At 47.2% G+C, this 18,825-nt stretch overlaps 1 protein-coding gene across 1 annotated transcript in view; it reads right to left on the reverse strand.

Annotated features, from left to right (window-relative positions):
* The window catches only part of HAP1 (huntingtin associated protein 1), a 36,449-nt gene that overhangs the window by 16,321 nt on the left and 1,303 nt on the right, over positions 1-18,825 (reverse strand). Inside the window, exons 2-9 of the mRNA XM_030220872.1 lie at positions 7,292-7,368; positions 6,612-6,728; positions 3,418-3,518; positions 2,959-3,067; positions 2,745-2,823; positions 2,186-2,316; positions 1,789-1,863; positions 679-816 (exon numbers count right to left, since the gene is read on the reverse strand). Of these exons, the coding sequence (XP_030076732.1) occupies positions 679-816; positions 1,789-1,863; positions 2,186-2,316; positions 2,745-2,823; positions 2,959-3,067; positions 3,418-3,518; positions 6,612-6,728; positions 7,292-7,368 (827 nt within the window). The remainder of the gene's footprint in view (positions 1-678; positions 817-1,788; positions 1,864-2,185; positions 2,317-2,744; positions 2,824-2,958; positions 3,068-3,417; positions 3,519-6,611; positions 6,729-7,291; positions 7,369-18,825) is intronic.

An 18,825-nucleotide genomic window follows, 5' to 3' on the forward strand; every position in this document is an offset into this window, starting at 1 on the left:
GACCTGTGGTACCTGATTGGAGCTTACGGACACTTTACGACAACACACCCAGGGGCCTGTGGTCCCCGATCAGGAGATGGACACTTTACAACAGCACACGGGGGGGGGGGGGGGGGGGTCCCTGATGTGGGCTTACAGACACTTTACTGACATGTCTAGCTGATTGGGGTAAATCTGGACAGATGGTGGTTCTCAAATCCAGTCCAGGACACCCCAGTAGGACTAGAGTTCAGAGTATGAACTGCGGGGGAGTCTTGAAGAATCAGAATTGAGAGACCTTCGAGCCCTGTATCTTGAAAAATACACAACGCACTTCTCCAGGTAGCAGTATCTGATGGGATCATCCATCGACATTACAGATTGCCCTGACATCAGTCAGACAGTGCTGGGGCAGTACGGGAGCGGACAGAGAAATTATGAGGGTAGGAGCGATATGCAATGCCACTATCCGGAGCGTTGTATGGATAACACAACACAGAAAAGTTACAATCTTATCTGGATAGCGGCACTAAACATGACCATTCTCCGGATAACTCTGGCAGCTCTGTTATCCAGTTAACAACCAGCACTACAAATCCAGGAATTTAAAAGAAACGCTGATCACAGAGTTTAAATATGGGCCAGACAATCTTCAGAAGTGGCGGCTGGACGTTTGTGGTGCCGCTCAGAGCTGCTCACCAGGGGAAAGATGTTGAGTGAGCTGTAGCAGTTCACAGTGCTGTTGGGGACACTGCGGTTCCTCAGCATCTTCACCTCCTCCCGGGCCTCATTTAACATATCCTTACACTCAGCATATTTCTCCTGCAGATCCTGAAGCTGAGGGACAGAGGGGGCAAGAGAAACAAAAACCAGAGGGGGAAATGTGTTATTTTCTATCCCAGAATCAATTAAAAGGAGTCAAGAAAGAAGTCAGAGAGCCTCAACATGCAATGATTACTGCCCGATCCAAAACCACAACACCCCACTCTCACTGCAGCTTTCCCAAGAAAAAGATTAGAGAACAAGCACGAGGTACAGCTTTATGCAGAGAACAAAACCACAACACCCCATCCTTCACTCAGGGCTGGTCTTAGGCAGGGGCGACAGTGGCAGTTGCACAGGGCCTCACGCTCCTAGTTGCCCCGCAACTCTGGCACGTTTGTCCTCCTGTCTCGGAATACCTCCCTGCTCCGTACCTTAATGTGCATCCACATTTCAGTAGAGAGCATCAGGCAGCGGCAGCGATTTTCATAACCTGTCAGCTGCCAAGCCCAGAGCCTCCTTGCTACCGCGTCCCGCCCTTTTTTGATGTCACTTCCTGTTTCCGCAAGGGCAGGACGTGGTGGATGCATATGGGGTGAGGTGGGGTTCCCAGAGCTCTAAACCTCTTTCTAAACTGATAAATTATGGCTTATGGTGGCGGGTGCAGGTGGGCGTGGGGGTGGCAGGCAGAGGGGGGCAGAGGGGCCCACTGAAGTGGTCTGCACCGGCCCTGCCTTCACTGCAGCTTTCCCAAGCAGAAATTACAGCTTCATCGAAAGGACAAGTCCATAGACCGCTATTAAATGGACTTGGAAAAATTCCGCATTTTTAGGTATAACTTGTCTGGAATGTTTTTACGTTTGGGGAGCGTGCCAGGTGCCCTTGACCTGGATTGGCCACTGTCGGTGACAGGATGCTGGGCTAGATGGACCTTTGGTCTTTCCCAGTATGGCACTACTTATGTACTTATGTACTAATTACAGCCCTCCTTGCACCTTCCCCAGAATCTCTCCTCCCCGTATTACAAATAAATGCCACCACCCTAACCTCGGTTTGCAGCTGTTGCTGAACTTCTTTAGCGGCTGACAGGTGCTGCTGCAGCTCCTCGCTCTCCGCAGAACACTGTGAACACAGGACAGAAGATGCTGCTGAACCTAGGAAAAGTGCCAGTTTAAACCTTCAGTTCAAGTGCCATCCAAATACCAGACACTCGCTGGAAATCATCGCATGAAATGCAGCTTTTTCCAGTTAACTGAGTTGGAAAGACAATTGGTGGGTGCTGGGGAGCAGTCCAGCTCACAGCTGGAAAGGAACAGAGAGATGCACACAGGGTAAAAAGACAGGGGGGGAGGGGGAAAGGTGCCACACTTACGGCTGGAGAAGAAGACAGTGTCTGACACCACGCTCACACACAATCTCTACTTCCCCGCTGCGCGGGACTCACAGTGCGGCACTTCTGCTGGAGATCCACGATGCGTGCTAATAGCTGGCTGATCTCCTCCTGCTGCCGGGCCATGTCCTCTGCTTTCCGCACCAGCTCTTCCGATAGCAACGCCACCTGCCTGCTGGCTTCAGCTGAGACACCAGCAAGACAAGAACAAGGACCATAAGCTCATTAAAGCTTCAGAGACGAACACACATGCACGTACAATTTGTGCTCCAAGACGGGCATTATATCAGAATGCTTTTAAGGCTTGATCACTCCTCACAAGGAAACAATGAACTCTTGGCATCTATCTGATGACCTGTGACACAAGCTGAATGTCTCAGGTGACTCACAAGTGAAAACCTGTCTTTACCATAAGCCAAAACCTTTGAGGATACTCCCTAACTGGCACTCTGACTGGTGGATCCAGCTGGATGTGGGATACCCTTTACTACCTAGAAGTGGTTTCTCCCAGTAAGGTTGGTAATGGACAGAAGTTGAACTTGGGTGATCCCACTCTCCCTGTTAGTGGGGGGAGGAAGAGTTCCACAGAAGGAAACTTAACTACTAAGCTTACCAAACTGCTCCACGCAATCCATCATCAACTCTTCCTCCTGCTCTTCATACTGGGATGTCTCATGCGCTATGCTCGAGGCCTAAGAAGTGAGAAGAAGATGGAAGGGAAGACAGGGAGAGATATTTGAGCTCCAGGATGAAAGCTAATGAAGTTTCTAGAGGTGAATGATGCAAAGCAGAGGTAGCCAGAGCTTGTCCACGCCTCCTTTTCTCACCTTGCTCCTTAATCTCTGGTTCTCCTCATCCAGCTCTTTCAGCTTCTGCTGGAGCCCATCCAACTGGAAGTGGTACTGCAGGGCAAAGGACGATTCACAGCGCCTCAGTCTGGTGAGAGGAAAGAGGAGGAAGAGTGAGCACCAGAAGCACACACATAACCCCCATTCCATCGTTCTCTCCCCACCAACAGCTGCAGCCCAATGTCCTGTTTATCCCAGGGGCATTCCTGCAACACCTTCTAGCCCGCATCATCTGTAGAGACTGGTTCCCCTCACATAGGCCCAGTTTTTTCCACCCACCAACCAAATTCCTGGGAACGGAAGATCTGCTGGAGAAATATGCTGAATGTAAGGATATGTTAAATGAGGCCCGGGAGGAGGTGAAGACCCTGAGGAACCGCAGTGTTCCTATGTTCTGCCATACGGTGATGGGCATCCTGCCTTGAGAAAGCAACTCACGGTGGGGAAATGGCAGGGGCAGGCTCGCTCTCCTCTGTGCTGTTTGTGAAGACGTGCAGAAGGTCATCACGCATGGACACCTCATGACGCAGCTGGGCAGTCTGGAAGTGCAAAGGGGAGATGGGGCAGTTAGGCTGGGAGTGGGGATGAACCCACAGCAATCTCTCTTTAGTATTAGCCCAGTTCAACCTGAAGTTTTCAGACATCTGCTGCGGTTTGCTTTAAAAGTCCTGAGTCAAAGCAGAGACCACACGGAGCCACAAACTATGTCTCAATGTCCCAATACACAGATCGCTCTGATGAGAATCAGCTGCATTTCCACAATATTTTGGGTGGATGTCTTTGACTTTTTAGTAAGAGCTGTCCAGCTCCTAAAGAGACCCTTATGGTAATTCTTCATCTGGTTTTAAATTAAACTTTCAGCCCAGTGTTTTAGTTCCTTTGTCTCATTTAAAATCCCCAGATATATGTTAATAATATCTACTTTGCTCTGCACTCATTTATCAAACATATAAATGGCAAGAGGCGTACTCACTCGCAAATGCGCAGTAGAGACCCTCTCTGTCCCGCCCCGCGTCAATACGTGATGACGGGGGCGTGACAGAGAGGGAACCTGCGCACCTGCGAGTGAGGGAGCCGCCGTCGCCACCGCTCCCCCCACCCACCCGGAGTCGCCGCCACCCACCCTCCACCCGGCCCGGGTACCTAGCTTCACTATTCAAACCGCCGGAACGCAGCACACAGCTCATCTGAGCTGCCGTTGGCCTTCCTTACCTGCCTGTGTCCCGCCCTCGCCGACGTTACGTCACACGAGGGCGGAACACACGCAGAGAAGAAGGAAGGCCGACGGCAGCTCAGATGAGCTGTGTGCTGCGTTCCGGCGGTTTGAATAGTGAAGCCAGGTACCCGGCCCGGGTGGAGGGGTGGCGGAGGGGACTCCGGGGGGGGGGGGGGGGGGGCGGCAGCGGCGACTCCGGGGGGGGAGGGGCGGCGGCGACCTATCCGGAGGGGGGGGCTTTCAAACCCCCCCCCCCTTCCTTTACTAGCCCGTTTTTACGGGCTCAACGGCTGGTTTTATTATATTTCCACATTTGAGCAGCGCTGATCCCTGATGAAGCAATCAGCACCATGTTAAATACAAATAGCACTTTAAAGTGAATGGTCTCCCACAGTGGAAAATGAAAGTAACAGATATGTGCAGACACACACATTTCTATGCTTTTTTTTTGTATCAATAAATGTGTATTGGAAAACAGTTTAGAAAAATACCATCAACATTGCACAATCATAGAAAAATCACAAATAAGAAACCCTCCAAAATACCCTTTCCCAGCATCCTGACAAAATAGCCCCGACAAAACAACCCTGTAACAAAATAGCCCTTGACAAAATGGCCCCCTAGAAAAAAATAACACATCACAAAAAAGATGGTAAACTACAAGTGAAATCTTCACTGACAAAGGCTCCTACCAGCATTGCATTGTATGAAGCACGTATAAATAAACAAAATTCTATAGCTACCAACTGGTATTCATCATCTGTTCTGCTGTTTAAGGAAACTATTCTTCCATCAACATGCTAATTTAAAAAAACCAATACAATATTATCATTTTCATAGTCTTACCAACCTTATCCTGTTTGGCAAGGTAAGATTATTAGGAAAAAATGCACTGCCATATTCTGGGCAGCCTGATCGGGCCCTTTTGTCAGGGGGCTATATTATGGGCAGGCCGTTTTGACCGTGGCTGTTATGTCAGGGGCTATTATGTTTGGAGTTTTTTTTGTAGGGGCTATTTTGTCGGGGGTCATTTTGTCAGGACTATTGTGACCGGGTACCCCCCCCCCCCACCACGCGCACCATAACAACCCCCAACCAGAAGAAGCACCGTAGTTCTTCAGCGCTCCCTCGAAAGAACAAATCCGCACTCCTCAGCCCACCCTGCCTTCTTCCATAATAATGTCCAGTTGAGGCCATTCATCTTCACATTTCTATGCTTTATATTTTGAAGAGCGACATTTGCATGGATGTGTGTGTGTGTGTGTATATAGATAGATAGATATTCCCTATTATTTGAAATTGAACTACAGTTACTAGAAAGTTTGTGGGAAGGGGGGATTGGAGAGGATGGGTTAGGGGTTGGAAGGGGGTGTGGTGGAGTTAATTTGTAATATGGGAGTCCATTTGGATTAATACGAGTTGGTAAGGGGTAATTGGTTCTATGTGTACAAGGGTTCCTTGTTTTTTGACCCCATAGTGTTGTGAAGATTGGTTTTCAATGGCTTTGTTGTATATTGTGCTTGTCTTCTAATAAAGATGAATGATTCAAAAACAAAAACAAAAAAAAACAAAAAGAAAGAAAGTCAATCCAGAAGGCAGGTGTAGGAGGAGGACAGTAAAATAAACAGGATTTGACTAGTTTCTCCACCAAAGAGCGAGGTAGCTTATTTGGGGCCCTGATCACTAAGCTGCGCTATAGGCACGCAGTGGAGGAGTGGCCTAGTGGTTAGGGTGGTGGACTTTGGTCCTGGGGAACTGAGGAACTGAGTTCGATTCCCGGCACAGGCAGCTCCTTGTGACTCTGGGCAAGTCACTTAACCCTCCATTGTCTGCCGCATTGAGCCTGCCATGAGTGGGAAAAAGTGCGGGGTACAAATGTAACAAAAATAAACATTTTAGCGCACGCTAATGATAGACACCCATAGGAATATAATGGATGTCTTTATCGTTAGCACACACTAATTTTTAGCACACACTAAAAAGTTAGCACATGGTTTAGTAAACAGGGTCCAAGGACTCTGTAACAGCAACTGACAACTTGTGCCTGCACAAAGCAATTCTCGCAAGTGGGGGGGGGGGGGGGGGGGGGGGGTTGGATTTTATTTTCTTTTTTGACCTGGTGGTTTCCTTCTGCATATTTATATTTCCAGCTCAATCAGAACCAGAGCTGGGATCGAGCACTGTGAGCCTCTATTAACATGTACCTAGGAATGTTCCCCCTACTTTATATCAGCCCCTTCCCCCAATATAACTAGTCTGATCATTGTAACAGTCTGTGGCCAGAGGCACTTTACTAGGACGCCTTCTGGGCTGTTTAAAACCAGACCAGAAAGCAAGAACCATCAGACAGAATTGCTGCAGTACATGCCAAGAGGCAGAACTCAGGCCCGATATGTAGAGGGATAGGGGGCTTTACCTCTTCTTTGGCTACGTCCAGCTGCTCCTCTAGGAATTCGTTCCGCTCCGTCAGGGACTGGTTCTGCTTTAGCAGTGACTGTCCAATCCGAGCTGCTAGCTCCAGATCTCGCTCTTTCTGCAAAAACAGGAACTGGATGTCACTCCTGCCAACTGGAAAACAAGACCTCAGAGGCCGCTCTCCTGCACCACTCATAGCCACATTTTTACTGGAAAAAGGCAGGGTGTACAGCCGCAGCTCTTACTTCACACAGACACCCACCAATAGAAGCACAAGAAAATCCGAGGAGAGACAGAATCAAAAGTTTGAACCACAATGCCAAGGGGGACAATGCCACCACACCAAAATCATGTGATCCTTCTTGGCCAATCAGAAAGTAGCACTGCTCTCCCAGGGCTTTGCACAAATAGCTCAGCGTGATGACAAGGGAGGACCTCTGAGGGCAACCCATCACCTCCTGGACAAGCACGCAGTAGATGCCCTTGCCTGTATCCGTCTCATTTCTTCTCTTTCACCCACCAAGACAAAGGGAATTGCAGACCTGAGGTGCTGGGGATTGGGACTCCCTTTTGCTAATCCGATGCTGCACGTGGCTTATTTGAGGCAGGATTGGAGGACCAGGATAATGTTTGAACGGCAAAAGCCCCCTCCACCCCCTATAACAAAAGCACAGTACAGACCTCTTCCAGGAGGTTGGTCACCGCATCGATGTCATGGTAGGTTTTTGTAACTCTGCCGACCCTCTCCGAACACAAAACTAGACAGAAAAGAAGAAGAGAACCTTGTAAATTTCTGTACATAAAGCTGTAACCTCAGGCCCATCTCACCTTGTGCTTCTGACAGCCATGCCTGAGTATTAGGAATGGAAAGAATTTAACCCCCCTTTGGCCAAATGTGCCTCACATACAGTGTGGAACAAAACAAAAAGCACCAAGGGCCTTCAAAAAAAGGGGAAATGAAGTCTTTAATCATATACATTGATGAAACAATACTTATATGGGTCCATTTAAGTATTGTTTCATCAACGCATATGATTAAAGACTTCATTTCCCCCTTTTTTGAAGGCCCTTGGTGCTTTTTGTTTTGTTTCTTAGCTTTTTTGTGCTTTGCTCCCTCTCTCTGTTTTATCACATACATTGTGATCAGTCTCTGGCTTTCAGCTACTGAAATGTCACCTTTGACCTGGTTTTATGGTGTGAGTATAAAAACAAGAACTTGATTAAAATTTCACTGGGAGAGATTTTATTTGCTGATGCCCCACATTATCTCCAGATTCTATAAAGAGTGATCAAATTTGCGTGCCCGCATTTGGGTGCAATCCTGAGATGTATGCACAACTAACATGGGTAACAACCCAATTAATGTGAATAACTGGCACCAATTTGGATTTGTGCGTGCATCTGGCCAGGCACTGTTCTAGAAAGCTACATTCCCAAATCCCGTAGCGGACAATCCAAAACGGGGCATAGGCCAGGGGCGTTTCGTAAATCTGCACTCAGTGTTACAGACTACCGCAGATGCGCATCCGAACTGGGTGTCAGGAATTATACCTGTTTCAGCAGGCGTAAGTCCTGACACCCAAATCTGGGTGCAGGAATTAGCGATATGTGATATTTTATAAAGGGCGCTCAACCCTTGGTGGGGGGGTGGGGGGGGGGTGTATAAGATTGTAAGATAGGGACCGGTTTGGCTTACAGTTTGATGGGATATTTGTGAGATGTAAAGCAGAGTTTTATAAAGGAGTCCAAGTCTCTACGTCAGATATGGACTTCCATGTCTCATGTATTTTAGAATTATACTAAAAAGAACTGGGTTCATAATCTGAGTAAAGTGGTAACATACAATTCTCACAAAGCTGCCGCTGCTTGAGCTCTCGGCAGCCATTTTGAATCGGCGCCGGGAGAAAGACAGTCTGCAGACGTGTTGGGCAGGAAAGAGGGGGACCTTTCCTGCCCTGAACCTCCCCCCCCCCCCCTTTTTCCTGCTCCGAAGAGGTCACTAGACCACCAGGGCACCACACTAAGGTAAAAAAGGGTAGGGGAGGATAGGACACCCTGAGGCCCACCTGCCCGTGCCCCCACCAGCCTGCCCGTTCATCCGCAAATCCGGACAAACAGGCAGGCTGGCAAAACCCACCCGGTTGCCCGGCAATGTCCTCAAAAAGAGGACGTCTGTGTAAAACCAGACGTATGGTAACCCTAGGTGAAGCCTTATGAAACCTAAGGTACTTTCCCTTTCGGCTGTTTGCTGAAACCATTTGTAGGAAGGCCAGTTGGGGAGGCAACTGGCTGTGAAAACAAGTGGATGGTGGTCTTCCTCCTTTTTCCTGGCTCATGCTATCTGGGCAGGGAAAGGGCTTTTGACAAGTAGACTGAAGGAAATTGTTTTTTTTGTTGTGGACTTTTAAAAATAGCAACTCTTTTGGAAATCAAAAGTGGAAGCAAGCAGTTATAATAAGAGGCTGGACATATATATCTAATATAATAAAACGCACCGTGAACGTTCTAATGAGGACAACGTTCTGAAGTCACTAAAACACTCCCTGAAGGGTTCGTGGCGTTCGTGGTGTGAAGCCAGCCAGGCTGCCAGCCGTCTCTGCCCCGCCCTCGCTTCAAGCGTCATGACGTCCAGGGCAAACGTCATGACGTCGACGGCGCAAAAAAAAAAAAACGCAGCGTCAGGGAAGGAGGCGGCGCTCCCGACGTCTCTAGCCTTCCCTTCGCTGTGTTCCGCCTTCTTCTGACGTCAAGGATGACGTCAGAAGAAGGCGGAACACAACGAAGGGAAGGCTAGACGTCGGGAGCGCCGCCTCCTTCCCTGACGCTGCGCTGCCGGAACCGCCGCCACGGAGGTAAATTTAAAAAAAAAAAAAAGGGATGTAGGGGGAAGAGAAGAGGGTGGGCAGTTGAACAATGGGAGCGGGAGGGCAGAGGAGAAACGACAGCAAGGATGCGAAGGGGGGGGGAAAGAAGGGGGGCGGGACATGCTGGGACATGGGAGACAGAAGAGCATGGATGCGAGGGGGGGTCATGGAAGGGAGAGAGGGGAATTGCTGGAAAAGGATGAATGGAGGGGGCAGGGGACAGAGAAGCATGGATGGGCATGGATTGAGATGGCAGGGCTCAGGGTGAGAGGGGAATTGATGGAAAAGGATGAATGGAGGGGGCAGGGGACAGAGAAGCATGGATGGGCATGGATTGAGATGGCAGGGCTCAGGGTGAGAGGGGAATTGCTGTAAAAAGGATGAATGGAGGGGGCAGGGGACAGAGAAGCATGGATGGGCATGGATTGAGATGGCAGGGCTCAGGGTGAGAGGGGAATTGATGGAAAAGGATGAATGGAGGGGGCAGGGGACAGAGAAGCATGGATGGGCATGGATTGAGATGGCAGGGCTCAGGGTGAGAGGGGAATTGCTGTAAAAAGGATGAATGGAGGGGGCAGGGGACAGAGGAGCATGGATGGGCATGGATTGGGAGGGCAGGGCTCAGGGAGAGAGGGGAATTGCAGGAAAAGGATGAATGGAGGGGGCAGGGGACAGAGAAGCATGGATGGGCATGGATTGAGATGGCAGGGCTCAGGGAGAGAGGGGAATTGCTGGAAAAGGATGAATGCAGGGGGCAGGGGACAGAGAAGCATGGATGGGCATGGATTGAGATGGCAGGGCTCAGGGAGAGAGGGGAATTGCTGGAAAAGGATGAATGGAGGGGCAGGGGACAGATGGGCATGGATTGGGAGGGCAAGGCTCACACTCTCTCTCTCATATACAATGTCTTTCTGACTCTCACTCTCACACACTCTGTCTCACAATGTATCACATTCACTCTCTATGTGCCACACAGTCACTCACACACTCGCTTGGTCTCATACACTCATTCTCACAGAGAATCTGTGTCTCACACACACTTTCTCTCTCGCACACACACACACTCTCACACTGTGTCTCACATACACACTTGCACACACTCTCATTCTCACACACACACTCTCACAAACACACTCACACCCAGACTCACTCTCTCTCTCACACACACACACACACTCACACTTTCACTCTGACTCTCACACAGTCACTCTCACATACACTCTCCCAAACATACACACTCCGAGGAAAACCTTGCTAGCGCCCGTTTCATTTGTGTCAGAAACGGGCCTTTTTTACTAGTATATATATAAACCTAAGGAACTTGTTTTTGGACTATTAAGAGAGAAAGAGACATTGTGGTAATTTGCATATGTGGGGAGTGGGTTTTAATTGGCAAATGCTGAAGCATGGGACCTTATTTGCCTGAATCCTCCTTTCTAATGAAATTAATGAATTATACATTATTTTCAAAGAGACTATGAACTGTGTTTTTCATTTAAAGGAGGCTTTGAGTGACTGATTTTCCTCCTCACCCCGAGTGTAAGAGTGTAAAAGATGAGTGACTTGAAACCCAGTTGAGCCTATCTATATTCTTTTCCAGGTTATTGCTAGAAAAATTCTCCCTGAATCCTTTATCCCAGGATGGATTGGAAAGACTCTCTTTGGGCCAAGGAAACCAACAACTCTGGACCCTACATCTTCTGATAGTGGTGGAGTGACACTACGTGCAGCATTAACCTCCATTTTACAAACTGAAATGTCCAAATTATGAACAGGGAAATCAAGGGACATGAATGTGTGGCAGCAGAAGAACAGTAACCGGCCAGTGATAAGTATTGCCATACTGGGAAAGATCAAAGGCCCATCAAGCCCAGCATCCTGTTTGTGGCCAATCCAGGTCACAAATACCTGGCAAGATTCCAAAAAAGTACAAAACATTCTATACTGCTTATCCCAGAAATAGTGGATTTTCCCCAAGTCCATTTTATAATGGTCTATGGACTTTTTCTTTAGAAAGTCGTCCAAACCTTTTTTTAAACTCCACTAAGCTAACCGCCTTTACCACATTCTCTGGCAATGAATTCCAGAGTTTAATTACATGTTGAGTGAATAAAAATGTTATCTCATTTTCTCCGATTCGTTTTAAATTTACTACATTGTAGCTTCATCGCATGCCCCCTAGTGAAAATAATTTGGTCTGCCAGAACAGTTTGGGCAGCGGAAGCCATGGGCTTTCTACTATCCTGAAAAGTATTTTTGGAAAGCATAAACAGACGCTTCACATCTACCCGTTCAACTCCACTCATTATTTTATAGACCTCTATCATATCTCCCCTCAGCCGCCTTTTCTCCAAGCTGAAGAACCCTAGCCGCTTTAGCCTTTCCTCATAAGGAAGTCATCCCACCCCCTGTATCATTTTCGTCGCCCTTCTCTGCACCTTTTCTAATTCCACTATATCTTTTTTGAGATACGGCGACCAGAATTGAACACAATATTCGAGGTGCGGTCGCACCATGGTGTGATACAAAGGCATTATAACATCCTCACTGCCTTTGTATCGTACCATGGTGGTGGAATTAGAAAAGGTGCAGAGAAGGGAGATCTCTCAGATGAATAACATGGGAAAAACAGGCCTCCATGAGCAGTCACAAAAGAACTACCAGCAGAGCAGACTACCTCACAACTGACTCTGTCTTGATATCCAGCATAGCTAAAGAGAAAGCTCTTAAGGAGATTTCCTGAGCACCTCACACAGAAGATTGACCTATATAAGCTTGTGCCAAGAATCTGATTACTCCAGTTTCACACTCACACAGATACAACTAAAGGTGTTGTCCAGCAACTTGCTCAGGTGTGACTCATAAAATCTTCTGGTCCCAACCCTTCAAACATTTAAGGTAGTAGAGCCACACCCCATCATTCTGATGCCAAATGTTCATGATGGCTATGCCCTTACCGCCCATCAGCTTGCCCTACTTCCCCTGTGAATCTTTTCTCAAAGATCTGTGAAACGCCATAGAGACTTAGGAGCTGACACGGCTACCCAAGACGACTAATAATTTGGTTCTGTATCCAAATCTGCCTGCTTAGCAATTTAAATCACAATGAAACTAAGTCAGAACCAAGACATGAGTGACTCAGTCTCTGTTTAGCCTCCGTGGGCTAATTCTACAATTAAGAAGGGTGCCAACAACAGGAGGAGCCCCATAGTGGGGTGGAATGGAGGAATAGGCCCAGAAAAAAGGGAGTAGAAATGGTATCTAACCAAGAGAAGACCGAAGGGCTAAAGCTATGAAATAATACACATGTGCCAGGACCAGATGTCTTCCTAGCTATGTCGTTGCAAGGCAGGCATGGCTCATTTCAATAGCAAAATCAAGCAGAGTGATTTGTGAGCCACAGAGGTTCCTAGGAAAACCACTGGGCAGAATCTACTAAAGATAGGGGAATGATTTTCCCAGCTTCAGACACCCGGTGAAACTTGAACAGCTCCTGGCCATAAGCCACTCCTCTTCCTCAGGCTCTGAATTATAATCAAGACATTTGCATAAATATAAGATTAGCCCTAAAAATTCAGGCCCTTCATCTATGAGACCATGTTCACTGCTAGGATAACAGACAGAGACCTTTGTCACCTTCGGTTATGACAATAGCTATAAAGAGCTCCCAAGAGACCAAGCCAACTTGTAATGAAAGGCTTAAGATTTGAATGATTGGATGGCACAACTTGCTACTTCAGGTTGGGATTTCTGCTGGGCAGACCTACGAATGTCAACCCTACTTCTATTTGTGCTGACTGAATAAATGCAACATTTCTTTCACTGGAAGAACAAAGCAGCAGCAAGTCCTCATGGGTGAGCAAGTAGCAATAAAGAGTGAGTTCCAATAAACAAAGAATCCAAGACATAAAATCAATTCAGTTTATTAAAAGAACTTGGACTCAGGGTCTTGGACTCGACATGGCCATGTTTTGGCGAAAAAGCCTGCATCAGGAGTCTGCAGGCATTACAGGACCTCCTATTTCCATGGGGGTCACTGTACAGGTTGGAGGTCCTGTAAGACCTATGGAGATGTGAAATCTTCACACCATAAGGAAGTCTGTAGACTCTTGATGTACGCTTTATTGCCGAAACACGGCCACATCAAGTCCGACACCCTGAGTCCTTTCAATAAACTGAATTGATTTTCCATCTTGGATTCTTCGTTTATTGGACCTCACTCCTTCTTATTGATACATTTCTTTCACTACCACATGTGTCACTTAATCCTGTCCCATTCTGAGCTTACAAGTCCCATCTAGACACGAGCTGGATTCAATACGTGGCGTCAACAATTGGTGCCGAAAAAAAAATTTGGCGCTGAACGGTATTCTATAAAGGGAGTTCCAGGATGGGGGCCCTTTATAGAATACATGCAGCACCAGGATCCACACTCAGCTTTGGGTGCGAGGATTTATACCAACTGAAACCAGGTGTAAATCCCAGCACGAAAGCTGTGCATGGATCCGACCCATTCTATAACACTGCACGCATCTCCAAGGATGCCCCAGACCCACACATATCCCTCCCATCGTTACGTCCCCTTTGCAGATCTGTGCAGAAACACTTGGGTGCTATTCTATAAATCCTTCTGCCTCGTTTCCGCACTTTTCATCCATTAGAATGCCATTTCTGTGCGAAACAATCGGCACAGAAGTAGCACCTAATGTTCGGCACCATGTACGAACGTCAGGAAATCACTAAAAACCAACCTCTTCAAAACGGCCTACCCCAACGACCCCATGTAAACCTCTTCACCCAGCAACACGGCATGACTATAATCGTACTGGACAACACGCAATCTTCATCCCTTCCGACCCTCCACTTATACCTCATACGATCACTATGCAACCTGTATTTTTTATCAACCGACTGAGCAAATGCCTTTGACGGTACTATGTAAGCCACATTGAGCCTGCAAATAGGTGGGAAAATGTGGGGTACAAATGCAACAAATAAATAAATAAATAAATACATACATACATAGAGTTCCCCCGTATCAGCACCAGTTTCAAAGACAGTGATCTGGATAAACAGTGAAACCGTGATTTTTATTTTGGTCAGGTGTTTTATCAATGATTAGTGTTTCTGGCCCCGATATTCAAACCACGGGAGATAGCTGGGCCGTCTCCCGCAGTACGCGCTGAGCTTGGATATTCAATGCCGGGCCATTTCCGGTGACCGGCATTGAATATCCAGGGTTTTTTTTGGCCGGTTTGAAGATAACCAGCTATCAGACATAGCCGGTTATCTTTAAACCGGCCAAAGATATACCAGGGTTTGAAGTGGCCAAATATGAGCGCCAAACCCGGTTTAAAAATTGGCGGATAGCCCGTTATCCACCAGCCGCGGATATTCAGCAGAGGATAACCCGTTAACCCCCACTGAATATCGGCTATTTAACTGGTCAGTATCCGTTCTGACCAGTTAAATAGCGCTAAATATCAGACAGTTTATCTCTATGTATTGTGGCTTGTTAATTTTTGATGTGTTTGTAATTTATATGTTTTTTTTTTTTTTATTATTTATAAATGTTTTATTGTAGATTGTCCAGAACCAAAACAAATGGGCAGGTTATAATAAATGAAATGGCCTTGCTTAAAACTACCCTTCTCTACAAGGGCTTCTGTAGTTTTCAGACTTTTAAAGTTAGTCATTCCTGGGGAAATGCAGACGGAAGATATTTAAACTGAAGGAGCAAAGCAGAATACACATTTGAAATTTTCAAATATACATGTTATTTTGCTCTCTTTATCACCAGCCCACATAAACAGTAGGTACAGAGAATGCCAGTACTAAAAGTGTGAACTCTGCAGCTGATAATCTTCAAAGAGATGCAACACTGCTGGTTTCTCCTGGAAATTGGTTGTAGTGTACATGAGATAAATGTGCCTATTATGGGCCCAATTTTCAAAATAGCCATACTAGTGCAAAGTCTGCACCCTCAATCTTTGCTCCAATTTTCAAAGGGAAAATACATGCAGAGAATTGCACCCAGTGCATTTTCAGAGTGCAGATTTACATGATAAAACATATTTTACCTGCAGAAACTGCTTAGAAATTTGCTCTCCCCATACACAAATAATTTCCTTCCACAGCGAGAGGATTTTAAAAAACAAACCAAAGGTGTACAGTCCAAAGCAGGAGGAAAAACTAATCTCACAGGTTTCTCACATGACAGCACACATGCAGGAGAAATTCAGGCCCAGATGCATCAACCAAACGTTAAAAAATCTAAAACGTTAAAGTCCCTAACGAATTTTAAAAAACGAAGAATGCACCAAAAAAACAAGTCTCACAAGTTCGGTGCGGTACTGTAAAGTACAATGCATCAAACCTGTGTAATCCCCGTCCGTAATCAGCCCCTAAAGCATGCGCAGAGCAGCCGAGCGTTATGCTGGCTGCTCTGCGCATGCCACAAATGTCAACACTACCAAAAAAAAAACCAAAACACAAACACGTGTGTTTCGGGAGGGGGCAAAGGTGCTCATCAGGAGCGTCCTTCACGGACGTCCTTGCCCCCGCCCCACTTCACCCGAGTTTGCCACTGCTCTCCGCTTCCCCCCCTGCTTCAAAACCAAAATAAAAATAAAAAACTTTTAAGCCCAGATTTTAAAAACTTGTAATGCTGCCCCGGCACCCCTCCCTTCCTCTGTTTCCCAGCTCCACCTCCCGCCATTCTCCGCCCCCGTGCGCCGTCCCCCTGAGATCGTCGCCTCCGCTCCCCCCCTCCACCGGGCCCCCCCCTCCTTCCTACCGGGCCCGCGCAGCGCCTCTCACCTCTCTGTGAAGGCGCTGCACGAGCAAGAAGAACAGCACAGCTGATGCCTCTTCCAGTCTTCGTGTCTCTCCTTCGCTCCTGGGCCCGCTCCCGTCTGACGTAAGGGTTACTTACGTCAGACGGGGGCGGGCCCAGGAGCGGAGAGACGTGAAGACTGGAAGATGCATCAGCTGTGCTGTTCTTCTTGCCCGTGCAGCGCCTTCACAGAAAGGTGAGAGGCGCTGCGCGGGCCCGGTAGGAAGGAGGGCGGGGCCCGGAGGAGGGGGGGAGCAGAGGGGACGATCTCAGGGGGGCGGCGCACGGGGGCGGAGAATGGCGGGAGGCGGAGCTGGGAAACAGAGAAAGGGAGGGGTGCCGGGGCAGCATTAAAGTTTCTAAAATCTGGGCTTAAAAGTTTTTTATTTTTATTTTGAATTTGGTTTTGATGCGGGGGGGGGGGGGGAAGCGGGGAGCAGTGGCAAACTCAGGTGAGGCGGGGCGGGAGCAAGGACGTCCGTGAAGGACGCTCTTGACGAGCGCCTTTGCCCCCTCCCTTTTTTGATTTTATTTTCTTTCCATTTGTTTTTTATGCAGAGGGAAGCGGGGAGCCACGTTTTGTGTTTTTATTTTGTTTTTCAACATGCCAGCATGGAATTTAAGGTGCAGGGGGAAGCGGGGAGATGACAGCTCAGGCCTTAACGACAGGTCTGAGCTCACGTTAAATTTCAGACGGTAAGTGATTCGTTATAATCGTCGGTATGGTTAGTGCATTGCAAATTCTTCATGTTTGAATTGGAAGAGACTCGTTTGCATTCCGTTTTCGTTAGCTGCTAGCATCGTCGGAAAATGCCTTTAGTGCATGCGACGGTTCAAAATTTCATCGTTACAGGGTCGTTAGAGGGTTGTTAAAGTTTAGTGCATCTGGGCCTCAGTGTCAGGAACTTGTCCTTAATCCTGTCCCACTCCCCCCAGCTCTAATCTCCCCACTAAAGTCCCTACGTGCCATTAAGCACATTTACACCGTTTACTGTGGCAGACTCCAGCCACCCTAATGGCTCCTTGTGGTAGGAGGTGGGATAAGGGGGCATTGGCAGCATTAACAACACTGTCAGATTATTTGACCCTAATTGGAGACAACACGAACGTACCTAAATCTGCACTACCCAAGCTGCAAAGGACTCAAATACAAATCAACTTACGCGTCCAGTTTTTCCTACATAAGCACACAACTGTGGAACGCATTACCAAAGCCTTGAAAACTACGAACGACCACCTAAACTTCCGGAAAATACTAAAAACTAACCTGTTTAAAAAGGCATACCCTACCGATCCAACATATGATCTCTGCAACACAACAAAACTAAAGCACGTAATGGACATAACACAACTCTTCCGTTCTCCGATTCCCTAAGAACTTGATCTTACCACAACATAACCCTGTATTTGTTCACACCGGAGCCTGCAAAGGCCTCTCCGGTACTGTGTAAGCCACATTGAGCCTACAAATAGGTGGGAAAATGCGGGACATAAATGTAACAAATAAATAAATAATTAGAAGACAAACTATATTAACGTCTTAAGAACTCATGGCACCCTGATGCTCAACCTCTGCTCACTTCCCCACTACACCCCCCCCCCCCCCAATGGATAAGATGGCACTTTCCTACACACTGGAAAAAAGGTTCTGTCTAAATGGAACAAAGGTCATATGCACATATACACAGTCCATTTGAGTCACCACTGATCAGCTGAGTTCAAACGTGATACTTCTTCTTGGACAGCAGCATAGTCACCATGAAGCACTTAAGTGGTACCAAAACAACAAATATTTATTGTTTTGGAAAAGAAGTCCTTCACCTATTGAACATTTACCAGATGTCAGCATAGTGAAAGTGAAAGCACCCGTTCTGCGAAAATCTCTCCCAGAAATATCCTGAGGATTCTGTGAGAAGAGCCACAGAAGGGAAACCACGTGGCAGTGATGGGAGAAGAGCACAGATCTGTCCACAGCAATCTCGATATTCACAACCACCAGGACAGTCTGCCACTATCTGTGCTCTGAGGTCATGTCGGTGTGGGTAAGTACTGTGGATTGCACCAAGTTCCGGAATGTTGTCAGGGGGAGATATGGTTTTACACGTTTCAGTATTCGCATCATGTTGAACATTTTCTTTGAAGTGGATTTTGCCTGATTTTCGAGCGAGAGATGATTGTCTAATGTCACTCCAAGGATCTAATGAATTCTTTGCTTCAGTCTTTACTGAAGAAGATGTAAGAGAGCTACCTGTACCAGAGATGGTTTTCAAGGGTGATGATGCAGAGGAACTGAAAGAAATCTCGGTGGACCTGGAAGATGTACTGAGGTGGGCATTTACCTGATATCATTTAGGATAAAGTATAGACTTTAAAGACCACTAAGGAGGTTTTTTTGCCTATGATGACAGTAAGAACTCCAGCGATTTTAAGAGCTGTATGGCCAAAAAAACGGGAGTCTGTTGAGGCTTTTTCCTCCGGTTCAGTACATGGGATATGCAAAGTGTACCGTTAGGATT

Source organism: Microcaecilia unicolor, chromosome 12, assembly GCF_901765095.1.
Source record: "Microcaecilia unicolor chromosome 12, aMicUni1.1, whole genome shotgun sequence".
NCBI lineage: Eukaryota > Metazoa > Chordata > Amphibia > Gymnophiona > Siphonopidae > Microcaecilia > Microcaecilia unicolor.